Genomic DNA, 16,709 nt, shown 5'->3' with positions numbered 1-16,709 from the left:
GTTACTGACGATCGTTAAACGATCCTCCGGAGCTAACCGGTAAGGGTTGCAGAAATCTTTTACTTTCCATATTATAATTGGCGGTTCCGGTCTAAGATTACTGTTTAAACACCATCTTTCTTTAGGTTGGTGTTGAATTTTCTTTTACCCATATTCGGACTGTATGGTGAGAGAAAACTCTCCCTTCGAATGGATAAACGTACCGTGATACCAAAGCCGCGTGTCAACGAGCAACGCGTCACCTGGCTCAACGTAGAAGCTAAAACTACGACATTCTGCATCGCATTCGGGCGTTGGTGCTAAGATCCAGCTTTTGTTGCCACGCAACTGCGCCTGCCACATCAACCGGGGGATGTAATCGATCTGAAAGAATAAAACACCGGTACTCAGTACCAAAAGGCAAAGAATTTCCACCGTATACTTACATGCATCACAGCACCCTGCTCGTACCCGAGAAACACAAAGTCGGTGTTGGGCATTTCGGCATCGTCCGGCAGAAAGTGTGGCTTCGGGTACAGCTTGCGCAGTTCCGCCAGTACGGCCGGATTGCAATTACTCCACCCAACGTACCATGGTTGCTGACCCGCCCGAAATTCGGCCCGCTCGTCCGACATCCGGAAGACATCGCGCAACGTTTGGAAGTTTGATTTGAAGTGCAAAAACTGACAATCCTCGTGCAGACTGTCCAGCGCTGCCGGGTGCTTTAGGTACAGATCCTTCAGAAACGTGTAGTTAAGCAGTCGCACCGCCGGCCAATGTGATACCGCTCGCTTAATGATGATCGGACGCGACGAGTACGCGTATGGCTGGAACTCTTCGCGCGTCAAGTTCTGCAGTATGATTGGCCGGTCGACGCCACGGCAAAAGTCACAGTTTGAAACGGGACGCGTCGCTTCCCAGATAAGATAGTTGTTTGGCACGATGCAGCGCATACCGAGCGCTAGCTCGAGAAACCCGGCCAGAAACGGTGTGATGATGAAGAGCACCACCACAAATATGGCACTGTACACGATCGCCAGGATGCCATCGTTTTGTGGGAAGAATCTGGGCGCACGGTAACCGATCGATTGCTTGAACGCTTCCTCCATGTCCCGTTCGGTGACACCGTGGTTCGTACGCAGCACCTCATTGCTTAGCAGATGCAGCTTCTGCAACAGTATCTGATCGCACAGCTTCACCCGATCCATGACATTGTCCGTGAAGTAGCGTCGTGTTCTGAATCCGGCACGCTACACAAGCGATGGGTTTTTGTGCGTCTGGTGGAAGCGTGAAGATTGGTAATGGCGTTGCAAGGTTACCGAATCGGCAACCGACAAGAATGAGCCATCTACACCGTTGATTAGGTTGTGCGTCACGACCAACGTGTCTATTGCTACAATTCACTCGAGATTTCTTCTTGATGCCAAGACCATCTGCTGCAGCACTTCTGTGTGTTTGGCGCGTTGCAGGTTTTCTTAACTTTGTTGGGCCGCCTCGATATTTCTACTGATCGTCACGGAATGCGCGTTGTTTGTTCGATAAAATCTACAGCAACGAGCCATCATAGATTAAAAAAATAAAGGAGAAAACAATAATTCACACACATCCTGGTCAAAGCGATGGATGTTTTGTTTTTAAAATCATCGCCTGTTTGACAGTACGGATTGCGATGTTTTGGGGCTGTCAAAATGAGTTTCGTGAGCACCCCGCTGCCGGTTATTAAACCAGGCAATAACAAGGAAGTGTTTATGCGCAAAAATTTAAAATTATTTTTGTACCACGTACGAACTAGTTTACTTGCCAGGAGAAGTTATACTACAAGTTGCTTACTATACCCCGATAATGTCCATGTAAGCCGTAACCTCTACCGATCTCTATTTTCTTTCCAAACAAACCGTATAACACAGGAATTAAATTTTCAGTATATTTTTATTTACCCATATCGTAAAACATTCGCGCAATATGCTAGGTGCTACGAAATAGTAGTGTTGTGGGATTCAGTATTTTTTATTCATCGATAAAGAATATTATTTCACCGTCAGATTTGTAGCTCTGCGAGTTTGTCTAAAGTTATTCTTGTATTGTATGTTTCTCGTCTACTTTATCATACTATGCCATAGATAATAGTAATCATTTTTCCACACTCTTCCGCCTTACAGCGAACCACAGGCGTACCATTTCATGCATCATCCGATTTTGTGAAAGAGCTTTAGCCACGTACACACAGCGCCCTCGGCACAACTATTCCAACGACATTTCTCTGTATCATTATGCACAAGAATATTTTATTAATATGGGAGAAGGTTTTTATCGCAAAGATAGGTGAATACTTTCTTAATGTTTCTTTTCCATTCCCTTCAGTTACTTTTCAGTAAAGGTTTTGGGAGTGCCGCTTTACTCTGACAAGCTTTACGGGAAGCGAAAGAAACAAGCGCACATTTACGCGTTTCGCAGACACAGTTTTGTTGCCGCCTTGAGATGGTTGATAACCATCGATTTGCCTATTGATTCTTGGGTATTATCATGCATGCACAAATTCAAAACGTTTTAGAGATGGCCAATCACATGCTAATTGTGCCACAATCCAGTAGTGTTCAGCCTTTGTTTTTTTTTTTGTTTTCGAGTAACGATATTGTAGTAACTAACGATAACTATTATGCGCACGGATGTGACGTTCCTGGCGTGAAGGATTATTCTTCGCTTTTGTTTTATACGCTATTACGCATTTCTGTTGTTTGTTTATCTGTATTCATTGTGAAACTTTATGCTTAGGAGCTTTTTGTTTCCCCGCCTCGATCAGTCGACGCACGCCACTAATTAACAACATCAATTGAATTTAACTGCACATACAAGAAGATTATTGTATCAATCACTGGTTCTAGCCACGCTTTTGATTAATACCACCCTCAACCCTTAATATGCGTTTGTTCTCTAAACTTTAATTCTACGCGCAGTTCTCACACAATGATATATTAAAAGCATGGGGTTTTATTTTGCTATTTTGACGGTAAAAACATTCCACTTTGAGAGTGGGTTTACGCTGTGCGGAACCAAATGTACGGCTATCGACAAGAATTCGACAAAATAGGAAGTTTTTCAACAACAAAAAAAACAACCGAACAAAATGCTCAACGCCTGAAACTCGGAACCGAACACAGGTAAGGCATGGTTTATGTCTGAACTGATCTATGAGCACACCCGATTCCGACACACAGGACACACAACAATACCGTTCCCGTTCAGCCAGGAATGGAAACTCGGAAAACATTGGGTGTCAAACAAATTCTTATCGGTTGAAATTTAACAATGAAGCAAAGGAATAGACTCCACGATGCACTTCACTTATGCAACGGCATAGTTGAAAAAAAAAACAGACTGAGAGGAACAACGCTCCACACGTGGTACGGAGGAGAGCACACAAAATCTATTGTTCTGAACATTCGTTTCACTTATCCACATAGACCATATCATTGGATTTATGCCCTAATTCGCTACTTCTAGTCTCAATACATGGTTGTAGTTATGTGTAGAAGCATTCTGTATATTTAATAGGAGAGTGAATGATTACTGGCTAAGTATTTACACATATGTACACATACAGTTAAAATCCTTCAACCCTAACGTTTGATTGCGTTTGAACCAGAAGTACATTTTGCATATTGTAAGAACTGTATGTAGATCTCTTCTGCTACCTGCATGTTCACATCATGACAACATCCTAGTTGTAATCCTAACCTTTTGTGTTTTCCACCTTACTATCCTCGACTATACGTCCGTACCAGCATCGTCGATGGAAGATGATGCTGTTCATTCACCCGGTAATAGTTTTGGTAAGCCATGTGATGTTGTGGACGACGGATACGGTGCTGCTGGTGATGGTGATGTTGTATGAGGGCAGCCGCCGCAACCGGTGCCGGTGGTGGCTGAATAATGTCCAATCTTCGCGGGATGGACGAAGATGAGCCGTACGCCGAAGGAAGACTAATCCCACCGCCATTCACTGCAGACCCGGACGATGATGATAATGGTGCCGAAGCTGTACCTTTACCAATCACACCTGTACACATTTCATACATAACAATAAACGATAGAGTAAAACATTATATAAATATTAACACCCGCATTTCACTTCGCCCATTTGTAGAGTCGCCCAAACGATCATTATCTCTGATTGTGGTTTCCCTTTTCTGCACGTCCATAACACACATAACGCGGACATCACAACAATACATTTTCTAATACATCATATTTTCAATGCTAATATTGTACACCTATTGACTTTTACTTAATTACGATTTTATGTTTTAAATCTATTTATCGTTTAAACAGTCTTTTTCCTTTTTCTCACAGAGGAGCTCTTATTCATAAATATTTCTAAGAAAAGCAATTCTGTTAAAAACCTATATTGCAGAAAAAATAGTAAATCTTTCTGTTTGTAAAAAAAAATACATATTAACAATTCACGGACCAAACCAGCGGAGAATTGGAACAGAAATCCTTCCACTTCCTTGAAGGAACTATTGAAGGTTGAGCTTTAGATCAATGAAAACGATCCTGGGAGAGGGCAAGAGGGATGAAAACAGCGAATGCGAACAATGAGGGGCCGGTCGAAACCATTCGGTCGAAGATTCGGTATCGAAAGGAGAAAAACAATCGGCGACAAATGAAAAGAAAAGATAAAAAAGATACAAAAATCAGTGAAAAATTCAAAGCAAATTAATAACTTAATTCAAGTGCAAACCAAATCAAACAATCTACAATTAATAATGTTCCGCCAACGAAAAAGAACCGAACAAAACAAACCATTTGTTACACGTAACTTAGCTCAATGGAAGTTAGCCGCATTTGTTAGTAAAGGGATTGCAAATTAAAACTTTGAGAAATGCCAATATCCAAAGGTCAGATGTTCATTGGAGTTCGACCCTTATATTAAACGAACGAATTAGAAGCCAAATAAAACAATATCAACATTGTCCGTTAGTAGTGGTCCGGGAAACAGTATACACCGCAAAAATGTCAGCACACATACCTTTCGAATCATTCCTTTTCCGAATGGCCGTCGTTGTAGTGGAAGTTTTCCGCGAAATGGTACCACCATTGGTAGCTTCCGTACCGACCGTCGCTTTACGTCTTCGTCTGGTACAGATGGGCGAATAGTCTACATCACGCGTCTCATCACCTTCCCCGACAAACTCATCAACCTGATGCTCGGGCAAGGTCAGTAACCTTGGCGGCAGATTGCCGGACGCGGACACGGACGATGAACGGGATGTAGCCGCCGATTGACTGCCGTTCGAATTCGACTGGCTCCAACGATTATTCGAGTGCCCCGTTTCGTTGTCCGTTACTATGGTACGCTTCTTCCGTGACCGTACAGCAGTGGTAGAGCATTGGGCTGCTGACTGTCGCGTTACGCTACTGTCACGCGACGAAACGGTAGCAACTTGCTTGCGTTTTCTTCCACGCCGTATCTGCGACGAAACAACCGAAGCAGAATCAAGCGAGGCTGCCGAAGAACAGTGTGATACCATCCGGCTTCGATTGCTGGTACATGATGAGGAGACTGATTGACTACCACTACTGCTGCTACTGCTGCTGCTACTGCTAGTGCTGCTGCTGCAGGAATAGTCCTCCTCGGCAACGGAACCATCGACCGTCAGAGCGGCCGATTCCCGACGCCTCTTATTCTGCAGTGCTGCTTTTCGCTTACGCTGCATATTGTCCGCATAGTCAGTGCCCCGATCCGTCGGCCGAATACGTTCACGCAGCCCGGACTTACGGCGCTTCACGTACCGATACTTTGAAGCATTCCTATCAATCGCCCCAACTCCACCAGCCATACTACTGGGTAGGGCCATATCATGCGACGAATCGTCCACATCGCCATAGTATGCCTTACTGTTGCAGTGATTGTTATTATTGTAGTGGTGGTGGCTCTGTTTTCGTACCGTTTCCTGTCCATCGTCCAACCGGCTTCCGGTTTCAAGCTGATCCTCGAACAGACGAGCATTATCACCATCACCATCATCCAGCACTTCCAGCTGCTTACGTTTTTTGCGATGACCCGATCGCTTTTTAGTAACGTGCCTCTTCCCACTGTAACGATCTGTAACGGCAGGATCGTCACTCGCTTCCTCCTCGTTGTCATGGGTACCAACGGGTGACATGGTCGAATGGTCGCTTTTACTGCTGTTAATTTTACCACGTCGTCCTTTCGCCAACTTTCGGCCATCACTAGCGCTATCAGATCGTTGCTTTTTACACGGTCTGCCAGGCTTTCGTTTCGGCGGCCGTACATCCGGTACGCCCACATCAGTTTCTGTGCTATCCTGATCATTAAAGTCACTATCCTGCTGATCTTCATCGTTCTCCTCCACCAGTTCCTCTCCGTCCGGAAGGTTGCTCTGATCAGTTCCTTCCACTTCACAGCCACCATCGTTAATGAAGTCACTGTCCGTATCTTCCTTTTTGCGACTTTTGCCTTCCGTCTTGCGACGATGGGAACCCCTCGATTCATAACCGTTCTGTACCACTAGTTCCTCATCTTGTTCTTCTTCGTAGTCTTCATCCACGTCCTCTTCCTCCTCCTCATCTTCGACATCCTCTTCCTCTTCTTCCTCTTCGTTCTCTTCCTCTTCACTGCTTGCCACTTCCTTTTCATCATCATCCTCCAACAAATCTTCGTCATCTTCCTCTTCCGATGCCAGCTCATAGTCGTCATCCTGCTCATATTTTGATAGCTTCACCACACTGACATCATCCTCGTCTTCATAATCATTACCCGGAGAAGGTTCTATCGCCACATCACCATCTTCTTCATCTCTTTCTTCACAGTCACCGTCATCATCGCTCATCCGGTCACTATCTTGCTCCATAGGAGCATTTTCACTGTCACTTGCCGACTCCTTCTTAACAGCTTGCCGGTTGGCGGCAATACGTGACTCGGTACTTGCCTTCGTGTTAGTCACTACTTCATTGCTCTTGTCGGTAGAATTCTTTTCCTCAAACTGACGGAACAGTTGTGACTGCCGTTTGCGCAATATGTCCATCATTGGTTTAGTGTAACCCTTAATGTATCCTTCACTTTCCGTGTACTCCAAACATCCGCCAAGACTGTGGCCACGTGACTTTCGCTCCAGCAACTCTTGTATCGCGTACGTTGGTCTGCCCGTGTAACGAATGACCGTTTCCTCCATCTGCTCCGCACGTTCAAACTCCTTTTCGACGCGGTCGCGTGCAATTTGATCCGCATCGGTTGCAAAAATATCTTCGCACGAGAATTGTTTCTCCTTCTTCCGCGTGCAGATCGTCGATCCGGCAGCGTTCGCGGTATTCGATATCGATGCCCCCGATACTGCCCCACCGTCCGTGACGGTGGTCGCCGTCGGTGCAATATTCCTACCATTCGCATCACTTCGCTTCGAGCGAAGATTCTTCGGCGAGGACGCCTTGCTGTGCAGTGTACTCTCACGGTACGGTATGAGTGCGCCCAGCTTCATGAGCGACTTGACATGGTTGATTTTGTTCGTTATCTCTGCTTCGTCCTGTGCCGTCAATGGTACGCTTAGCTGCACGATTGCGCTCACATCTAGCCGAAGCGTTTGCGTACGACTCACGGGACAGCCCAATCGCTTCAACTCTTTGTAAAACAGTGACTTGCAGTACTGATAGTCTGGTCGCTCGTCGTACGTCAGGTTGCCAACGTACGCTAGGAAATCGCCAAGATACCCCGGACAATCCTCGCCATAGATTAAACGCAACATCTCACGCACGTCGGTCATAAAGTACTCCTTCATACGATGCACCTGTTCCGGTTGGTTCAGCAACTTCTCATCCTTCCAGGGCAGAAATCCACGGCTCCAGTACACCAGATTATAGCCGAGACACTCCAGATCGCTGCGACGGGCATGTGCACCCATGTGTGCGTCTCGCGAGGTAAACTCAAGCGTACCGTCGTGTGCACGGCGCTGATCCATGCAAAACGGTCTATGCTGACCGCTTGAATCGACAAACTTCGACGCCAGGCCAAAATCGATTAAATGTATGCGTTCTTCCGCGGGTGCATGCTCTTCCACCGTAGTCTTCGGTAGGGATGCACGTTTCAGTTCATGCCAATGCGCTTCCTCCGTAGCAGCTCTCAGTTCCTCGTATCCCGAGCGGCGCGGCGAAATGGAACAACTAAACGACGTATCGTTTTGTCGCCGCCGGCCACGTCTTCTTGCAAAATTACCCCTCGATCGGACAGCACTAGCCGCACGCTCATCTTCATCGCTCAAATCACGATACGTGACCGTTTTCAGGGGACGCAGATTGCGTGTACGTGTACACATTTCCTGCTCCTGATGAAAGTACAGCCCGTTTTCCTGCACAGCTGCACCACTTCCGTTGAACTGGTGATGGTGTTCAGCGGAGCTCTTCGTTCCACGTTTCGCTCCTTTCCCTTCTGGCAGTGTCACTCCATTGGAACGCTGTGGCTGATGCTGATCGTCCGTACCGTTATGACCATTGGACAAACGGTTCGTCACACCAATTTGTGCCGCACCGTCCACCGTGCCGATCATTAAATTTTCCGCCTTTATGTCCGAATGCACATAGCCCTGATCGTGCAAGTGTTCCAGCACGTCCAGTATTTGGCAGGCGATCACAGGGATGCTTTTCGGATTGACCCGCTTATTCTTTATCAGCGAGTGCAGATCACGCTGGTAACGCTTGAGGATAAGGAAGCGATACCGTTCGTTCTTGAACATATGCGATCCGGATGCAATGTACTCCGGCATGCCCGGCGGGATGATGCATGTTTCTAAAAAAATGGAAATAAAAATGAAAGAAATAATAAAATGATTACTCATTTGTTTCTTCGTAAAAAAAAATTATAACGAACGAGGAGAATTTAAACACATTTCATATTTATAACAATCTTCGATACACACACAGCATATTAGGCAAATATTAAAAATTTCCGTTAACCTTAATAGCTGTTGTTTATGTTTTGTAATTACAGAAAACCGGCAACGCCACAAATTTGCTTATTGATCCATCCAAGCCAAAACACGCAATCTATACGCATGTGTACGTGTGTGTATGTGTTTGCGTGCATTTAAACTGCTCGAACTGCTTGAATGCTAGACCGTTTGCCGGCTGCTCGCTTGATCTGTTTACAAACAGCTGATTCACTTGACAGGTCTCGCAAGCTGATGCTTTTTCATTTGCTTTGCAGGGGCTCTCGGTTTGTAGTGTTTGTACATTTGTTTACACTATCATGGGAAGGTTAAATACGATTTGTTGGACGCACATACACATACTCTCAGAAAATCTTGCGAACTGTTTGAAGTACAATAATATGCATTTAGTTATGCAACTTTAGCTTGAGTTACAGTTTCATCTTACTGCCTAAAACAACGATTAGGCCTTTTTGGGAAACGTTATTGCATTTAGTATGAACTTTTCCATTATTGCAACAAGACACTGGCCAAATGATATGGAATTACAAACTTTTCTATAGTTGAGAAGCTCGTATACGGATGTGCGTCACGAAACAACTTGTCATGGTTCGACAATTTGCACACCATTTTCTTGATAAACAATTCCATACTGAAGGGTTATTTTACTACGCACACTTACCTGTCCGTTTGGCGGTGTTGAGCAAACAGTGTATCTCTACAAACAGTGGCCCATTTGAATGTGGCTCAATTTTGACCACATACTTTGCATTCTCGCTCGTGACGGGCGTGTCGATATCATCCGATGCAAGAAATATTTCACCAAAGCTTCCTTTGCCTAAAAGAACAAACATATATTGCACCATATTACACCACCTTTAGAAAGAATTAAATTTTCCACCTACCAATCGGTTTGCCGATTCGCCACTGTTTCAAAGTCAGATCCATCAGCATCGTACCGTCAACAAATTCCTTGCTGAGCGTGAACTCACTCGCGCTGATGTTGGGCGAGGACAGTTCGGCAGCAGCTGGTGGTGAAGCTGCCGTGGTCGGTGTGACCGACGTTGCTGCTGCTGCCGGGCCATGTTTCATACGCTTCGGTGGTGTCTCGAACTGCTGCAACCGGTCGGCTTCAACGATTGCGGCCGCTGCATTCCTTTTCCCCATTGCTGTGCGTGCGGATCGGGGATATCGTAGAGGCCTAATCACCTCACACAACAACTGGAATAGGCACGGCACCACCCACACACACTAACTCACACACGTGCTCTAACTACCAGCCAATACACTAGAGATTGCAAAACAGCAGTTTTGGCTCAGTTCTACGGTTGCTACACCATTGATTGGTTGAGTGCAGGGCGCGAAACACAGCACTTTCATTAGCTCATTTTTTCACACACTTCCAATCTCACATTGCTCTTCTACGGTTACTGTATACTTGTTTTGCCTGAGTGAGAGAAACAATGAAATTGGAAACAAATCAATATATTGTGGTGGTACACTTAACATTTCATTAAATACAATTAGACACAGGAGAACCTAGTAAAAAAAAAAACCTTTTTGCCAACCAAAACTCCCACCAGTTCATTTATCGATTCCCTCTCACAGAAGCAAAGTACCCAATGCAATACGCATGGACAGGAATCAGAACACGCGCAAGAGAAAGCCAAATAAATGTAGCACTGTCCAACAGCACAGTGTGCCGCGGCGATGAAATAAGACCGACAGCGAAAACCATATCGCGAAGCCACAAACGACGAAACACACACACATACACATGTGCACGTGAAACAGCATCTTTTATCGACGCAACGGCCGTTCGAGGGACGGTTTTGAGCATTCTTGCTTCGTCTGAATTATTAACGGACGTTTTGCTTTGTAACTCTTCTTCGCGTGAAGAGCAAGGCGACGGGATTTTCTTCTACTTGCTGCCCGCACACCGCAAGGTAACAGGGTCAGATGGGTTCACCTATGTTGCTCGTTGTATATCGTTTTTTTTTTTGTATCCCGCACACGAATAGCTTAATTTGTGCAGCACAATTTTGGTTATTTATTTCACAAACACTTGTTTTATCATATAGCCAACTAGATCAGTTCGTTCACATAACAAGTGAAAGGAACTTGATGCACACAAAATGCAAGGGTTGATCCGCACACATTCACACACACACAACCACGCATCCCAGACGACGGTTGGTTTGAAAAATATTCTGTTGTATCAAGCGGCTTCGGACAGTGGGGTTGTGCATGATTCGAGCACTTCTTATTGTAGACACAATTGTTGTTGGGGTAAAAAATTTCTGCTGTAGTAGATAATAAACCATCCATTTTCATTCGCTTGAAATAAACACTTTCTTCCATGTTGCGTATACAAAGTGGTTTTATTTGAATTCAATTTGTAGCCCTAACAGACAGCAACGATACGATTCGTGCTTTGTTAGCATCGCTGCTACACAAACACAGGGAAGAAAATTGGATTTACATAAATTTTGGTTCCTTTTTTCATTTGTTTTCTCTTCATTCTTTTTGACGCGAATTCTCGAAAAATGGTACCAAAGCGCACTTCAATTGTTCGTCTCCGATGTTTCTTATTTTTCTTCCTTTAGCACTTCAATTCTCCAGCCAAGCACACAACACACACACACACATAGACGCATCTCTACCGGGAACTGGTTAAGAAACCGTTGTCGCGCCGTATACGATAGCACAGCGCATGCATGTGTGCGTCTAAATGTAAATGGAATGATAATCTTAGCTAAACACAAAATCGATGGGATGAAAATCGGTTTTAAAACATTCCTCACATCACGCATACTGCCTCACATAGAGATTACAACGAACTTTTCCGTGACGTTTTTGGGAAAAAACCCTGCACAGCACTTTAAAACAAGAACACACCTATTTCATCATCTCGTTTTTTACTGAAGAAAACCTCACCACACGGGCCACAACACAATATGCGGCCATCGAAAACTGCTTCTTCGTGCTGCTGGTTTGTAATTTCCTTTTGCTTTCATGCGAAGCAGCTCACGCACACAGCCACACATTACCGCTCTTTCGATCTGCGACAGCGAGAGAACACCACAGTGGTCTCTTTCACACGTTCGTGGAACAAGCAAGTTAGCGAGAGGGATGCACATACAAAGATGGACGCAGGCTACTGTAGCAGTCAGACATCATCGCTCGCACACAATTAGGCGATCCACTTTTCCGTTGACTTGCGAGAGCGACACTGGCTGCCTTGGTCTCTGCGTCTGTTGTTGCTGATGTTATTCTTGCCTTCAGTTTCCTTCTCGTATGTTCATCATGCACGGTTATATTACCAAACCCCTTTATAGCACGCGATGCACACCTCGCACACACTTTTACGCGCAGCAATCGGCCTTTATCAGCCTCTGTTAAATTCCGAATGAATCGCACCAAGGACGATATTCCAATTTCAGCGCGAGAAGCACAAACTGTACCCCCATTACTTCCGGCTCAATCAACACCTATATGGCACACGCACGGGCGTTGTGATTACCAAGCGGATTTCATGCGAACGAAAAGGAAGTAAAGAGGAAAGTCAGCCATGTTTTGGCCTGGTGGATTTGTTTGGACACAATTTTATCTTCCCTAACCAGCTAGAATTGCTCATCGATTCGATTGTAGGCAGTGCACACACAATTCCTGCCTTGCCTTGCCTTGCAGGGAACAATTCCCCACCTCTTGCACCACCCGTCGTTCACACACAGTTGCAACCAATTAACACTGAATATTGCTCATTCTAACGCACGATTCTTACAACAAACGACTGATCATATCTTAGCCAAGCGATACGCTTTCTTTTTCACTGCTACCACATTTACCTTTGCGCTTCCGCGATGAGAAAACCCTAATTTTCCTTCACGAACAATCGTACAGACAAAAAGGCAATTCCACTTACACACACGAGCATTTTTTTTTTGGGCTAGCAAAAGCGTTTGTCAAATATGGCTTGTTTGGAAGAAGAAGACGATTGACGTTTAGGTGCCGATAATTGTTTACCTTTCGTTTCGGATTTTCCTACAATTTAGAAGTTTGTAGTTCTTCCGGGTAATACAATTAATATCGTTGGATGTCTTTAAATTAGTTGGTTTTATGAAATCAAAGGAAAATTTTCACAAAACACTCTTTTCCAACAGTTGCGACTGTCGTATTTTACACAACCGGTTTACCGATTTGCTTGCAAACATTGCAAGTTTCTATATTTTCTTGTATTGATTTTCGGTTGGAAACAAGTCAAGTGAAACAAGTTTCAAATATTTTCATAAGTTAGAAAAGCTTCTTAAGCATGCTTGCAGGTTTTGATATTAATAATTCTTACAAAACAGAGCAATTTGTGCATCATTTGTTTGAATTAAAAACCGGCTTTCTGCTCCGGTTTGGTGAACTTCAAATCCGCTCGATTTACACTGCGTGCTTCTCGAGTTGATTAGACAATACAGTTGACAGACGGACAAGGAAAACGTTTTGTAAACAAGCACACGTGCGTGCGTGCCGGGACTAGAGAACCGCGCGGCTTGAGTTGTGTTTCAATTGTCCTTTTCCACTCTTAAAACCAATAGCCTCACAATGAAGAAAGATAAAAAATCAAATCCTAATGTGAAGACTAAAACCACGGGCAACGTCGCCGTGAATGGTGGTGAGAATGGTTTGACGCATAAGCAAAGCCCTGCCAACAGGCTGGATTTAATAAAAACCATCAATGACGATGAGGAAGTGGAAGATTTCTCCGAGGAGTCGGAAGCGGAGGTTGATTATCAACCGACCAAGCAGAAAAATCAAAAGCTGAGCGATTTCGATGGAAGCTTCCAGTTTGTTTCCTCGGTGAAGGAATACAACCACGATACGTGGGACGATTTGATGCGATTTGTCAAACGGAAGAACCGTGGTGAGGTAAATGACAAGATTGCGAACGTAATACGAGATCGCACGCAGGAAAATGCCGATGCCCTGAAGGATGATATCGACGATGATACCGCAGCACCGCAAAATGAAGAGGTGGATCTGTCGGATGACGAACTGAAGCACGATTATATGCGTGTGAAGGAACGTAAGGGCAAAAAACCGGCCACCAATAACGGTGGACCCACCGTGGAGGTAAAGGAAGACACGGAGGAGGGCACGAAGGATTACTTCGAAGAGCTGGAGGAGAATGCAAACGGACAGATACAATCTTTCTACCAAATGGATCTCTCCCGTCCGCTCATGAAAGCGATCGGTGCGCTGGGGTACATCTACCCGACACCAATCCAGGCATCCACCATACCGATCGCACTGATGGGACGAGACATTTGTGGTTGTGCCGCCACCGGTACGGGTAAAACGGCCGCTTATATGCTGCCCACGCTCGAACGTCTGCTGTACAAACCGAACGTGTCGCAGGCTGTCACGCGGGTTCTGGTGTTGGTGCCGACACGTGAACTGGGCGCACAGGTGTACCAAGTGGCCAAACAACTCACACAGTTCACCAACGTGGACGTCGGTATCGCAATTGGTGGGTTGGACGTGAAAGCGCAGGAAGCGGTACTGCGCAAGAACCCGGACATTGTGATTGCCACGCCGGGTCGCTTGATTGATCACATTAAAAATACACCAAGCTTTTCGCTGGATTCCATTGAAGTAAGTCGAAATGACGATGGTACCGCTAGTCTTTGTCGGTAACTATGCTGATGAATATAAATCCTTGCGCTCTGATAAACTGCGCTAAGCGTGTTTAAAGACGATTAATGGTATATATTTAGAACTCGATCGCCGAGCGATCATTTTCTATCATCTGATCTTGCCCTTTTACTTTACTACTTCTACAGTAATATTTTCCAATATGATGGCACTGATAACGACGATTGTGTTTTCAGATCCTGATTCTCGATGAAGCCGATCGTATGCTGGATGAGTATTTCGCCGAGCAGATGAAGGAAATTATTCGCAGCTGTTGCGCCACTCGTCAGACCATGCTGTTCTCCGCCACGATGACGGAGGAGGTGAAAGATTTGGCGGCCGTGTCACTGAAAAAGCCGGTGAAAATTTTCGTCAACAATAATCAGACGGTCGCCTTCAATTTGCGCCAGGAGTTTATTCGTATCCGCGAGGGCCGTGAAGCTGATCGGGAAGCGTTGCTGGCCGCGCTAGTTTGCCGTACCTTCCACGATCACTGTATGGTGTTTGTGCAGACGAAGCGTACGGCTCACCGTTTGCGGATTCTGCTCGGTTTGCTTGGTGTGAAGACGGGCGAACTGCACGGTGATCTAACCCAGGCCCAGCGGCTCGACTCATTGAAGCAGTTTAAAGACGAGCAGATCGATATCCTCGTGGCGACGGACGTGGCAGCTCGCGGGTTGGACATTAGCAGTGTAAAAACGGTCATCAATTTCGTTATGCCTGCAACGATGGAACATTATATTCATCGAGTCGGTCGTACGGCACGTGCCGGGAAGGCCGGTGTGTCGGTGTCGCTGGCTGGCGAGCAGGAGCGCAAAATTGTGAAGGAAATTGTGAAAAATGCTGTCAGCTCGGTAAAGAATCGTATCATTCCGCTGGACATTATCGAGAAGTATCGGAAGAAGGTGGCGGCACTTGAGCCGGAAATTAATCATGTGCTGGCGGAGGAACGTGCGGAAAAGCTGTTGCGGCAGACTGAGCAGCAGCTTACCAGTGCCGAGCGGAAGCTGAAGGGTCAACCGTCACTGAAAACGGACGGTGTGCCGAGGGAATGGTTCCAAACGTTGCACGAGCGACGCGAAGAAAAGACACGACTGGCCGGTGAGGAGGCGACTGAGAAAAAGAAACCGAAAAAGCGCAAGCGCCAAGGTGACGATGACGATGACTTTGATCCTGTCCGGTACCATCAGGAAAAGATGAAAAAACAGAATTCTAACGAGGCTGTGGCGAAGAAGAAATCAAAACCGGAAGCGGATGCTAATGCGGATGCAAACAAAACACCGAAACAGTTGGCAAAGGAGCGGGCACTGGACGAGCTACGGAAGGTATCGATGGTGCAGGCCAAGCTGGCCAAGATGCGCAATCGACCCTCCCGTGTCAATGCTACCGAGGAGCTAAATATCAATGGAAAATCGCCCGGACAGGGTGTCAAAAAGAATCGAAAGAAGCAAAAGAATTTAACTCGCTTCGAGCGTGACCTGACCGATGTGGGTACCAAGAACGTTAAGAAGCTGCGTTACGACGCGTCCAAAAAACAGCGCATGGATAAAGTAGATAAACGCAAACAGAACGGTAAGATGAGCTCGGAAAAGCTGCGCAATAAGCATGGTTTAAATAAACAGAATAAGGGCAAAACGTTCGGTCAGAAGGCACCGAAGGGTAAACCCTCTGGTGGCAAAGGGATGGGACAAGGCGGTGGTAAGGGAGGCAAAAAGCGAAAGTAAGGGGCAAATATACATTAAGTTCATGTGAAAACGTTTGCGTGTTGTTCTAACGTTTGGTAAATATACTATAAAGAAAGAAGAACTGTACAAATGTTAAGTGTTGAAAAGGTGCAGAAAATATTCAATGAAAGAAACTGTTTAGAGATCATTTTTGTAGCAAACAGCAGGGACTAACTCAGCCAAGAGGCTTACCCCACCAGACAGGAAATGTTCCAAAATCCAACGATTCGGATATTTTTGCTGAAACGACCATTTGAACACTGTTCACAAACGCGAAATTAACGAAAGGATTTAACCTGTAGAGAGACCATGCAATAAATTCTCGTATGACCGTGTATTTGACTTCAAACGGGAGGGTACAGTGTGTTCCTTAGTAATTAATTCT

The 16,709-nt window shown here is 45.4% G+C and overlaps 3 protein-coding genes across 3 annotated transcripts; 1 reads left to right on the top strand and 2 right to left on the bottom strand.

Moving 5' to 3' along the window:
• Nucleotides 1–144: 144 nt before the first annotated feature.
• On the bottom strand, nt 145–1,187 carry LOC128708158 (uncharacterized). Its single transcript, XM_053803119.1, has 2 exons — nt 426–1,187; nt 145–363 (listed from the first exon to the last, which is right to left on the bottom strand). The coding sequence occupies exons 1-2, from the start codon at nt 1,185–1,187 to the stop codon at nt 145–147; spliced, it is 981 nt and encodes a 326-aa protein (XP_053659094.1).
• A 2,547-nt stretch (nt 1,188–3,734) lies between these two features.
• LOC128706985 (FK506-binding protein 5-like) lies at nt 3,735–10,085 on the bottom strand. Its single transcript, XM_053801930.1, has 4 exons — nt 9,824–10,085; nt 9,601–9,756; nt 5,009–8,779; nt 3,735–4,036 (listed from the first exon to the last, which is right to left on the bottom strand). The coding sequence occupies exons 1-4, from the start codon at nt 10,083–10,085 to the stop codon at nt 3,735–3,737; spliced, it is 4,491 nt and encodes a 1,496-aa protein (XP_053657905.1).
• Nucleotides 10,086–13,511: 3,426 nt separating this feature from the next.
• Nucleotides 13,512–16,324, top strand: LOC128718516 (probable ATP-dependent RNA helicase DDX27). The gene is made up of 2 exons (XM_053812138.1): nt 13,512–14,561; nt 14,798–16,324. Exons 1-2 carry the CDS (start codon nt 13,512–13,514, stop codon nt 16,322–16,324), a joined length of 2,577 nt encoding a protein of 858 aa, XP_053668113.1.
• The last annotated feature ends 385 nt before the right edge of the window (nt 16,325–16,709 follow it).

Source organism: Anopheles marshallii, chromosome 2, assembly GCF_943734725.1.
Source record: "Anopheles marshallii chromosome 2, idAnoMarsDA_429_01, whole genome shotgun sequence".
Classification (NCBI taxonomy): Eukaryota; Metazoa; Arthropoda; class Insecta; order Diptera; family Culicidae; genus Anopheles; species Anopheles marshallii.
This window is presented reverse-complemented; position numbering and strand designations above follow the sequence as displayed.

Coding starts and splice junctions, on each gene's coding strand:
- LOC128708158 (XM_053803119.1), bottom strand. CDS start 1,187: ATGGATCGGGTGAAGCTGTGCGATCAGATACTGTTGCAGAAGCTGCAT. Junction 364..425: donor AGCAGGGTGCTGTGATGCAT/GTAAGTATACGG, acceptor TTATTCTTTCAG/ATCGATTACATCCCCCGGTT.
- LOC128706985 (XM_053801930.1), bottom strand. CDS start 10,085: ATGGGGAAAAGGAATGCAGCGGCCGCAATCGTTGAAGCCGACCGGTTG. Junction 9,757..9,823: donor GCGAATCGGCAAACCGATTG/GTAGGTGGAAAA, acceptor TTGTTCTTTTAG/GCAAAGGAAGCTTTGGTGAA. Junction 4,037..5,008: donor GAAAAGGAATGATTCGAAAG/GTATGTGTGCTG, acceptor AAATGTGTACAG/GTGTGATTGGTAAAGGTACA.
- LOC128718516 (XM_053812138.1), top strand. CDS start 13,512: ATGAAGAAAGATAAAAAATCAAATCCTAATGTGAAGACTAAAACCACG. Junction 14,562..14,797: donor TTTCGCTGGATTCCATTGAA/GTAAGTCGAAAT, acceptor TTGTGTTTTCAG/ATCCTGATTCTCGATGAAGC.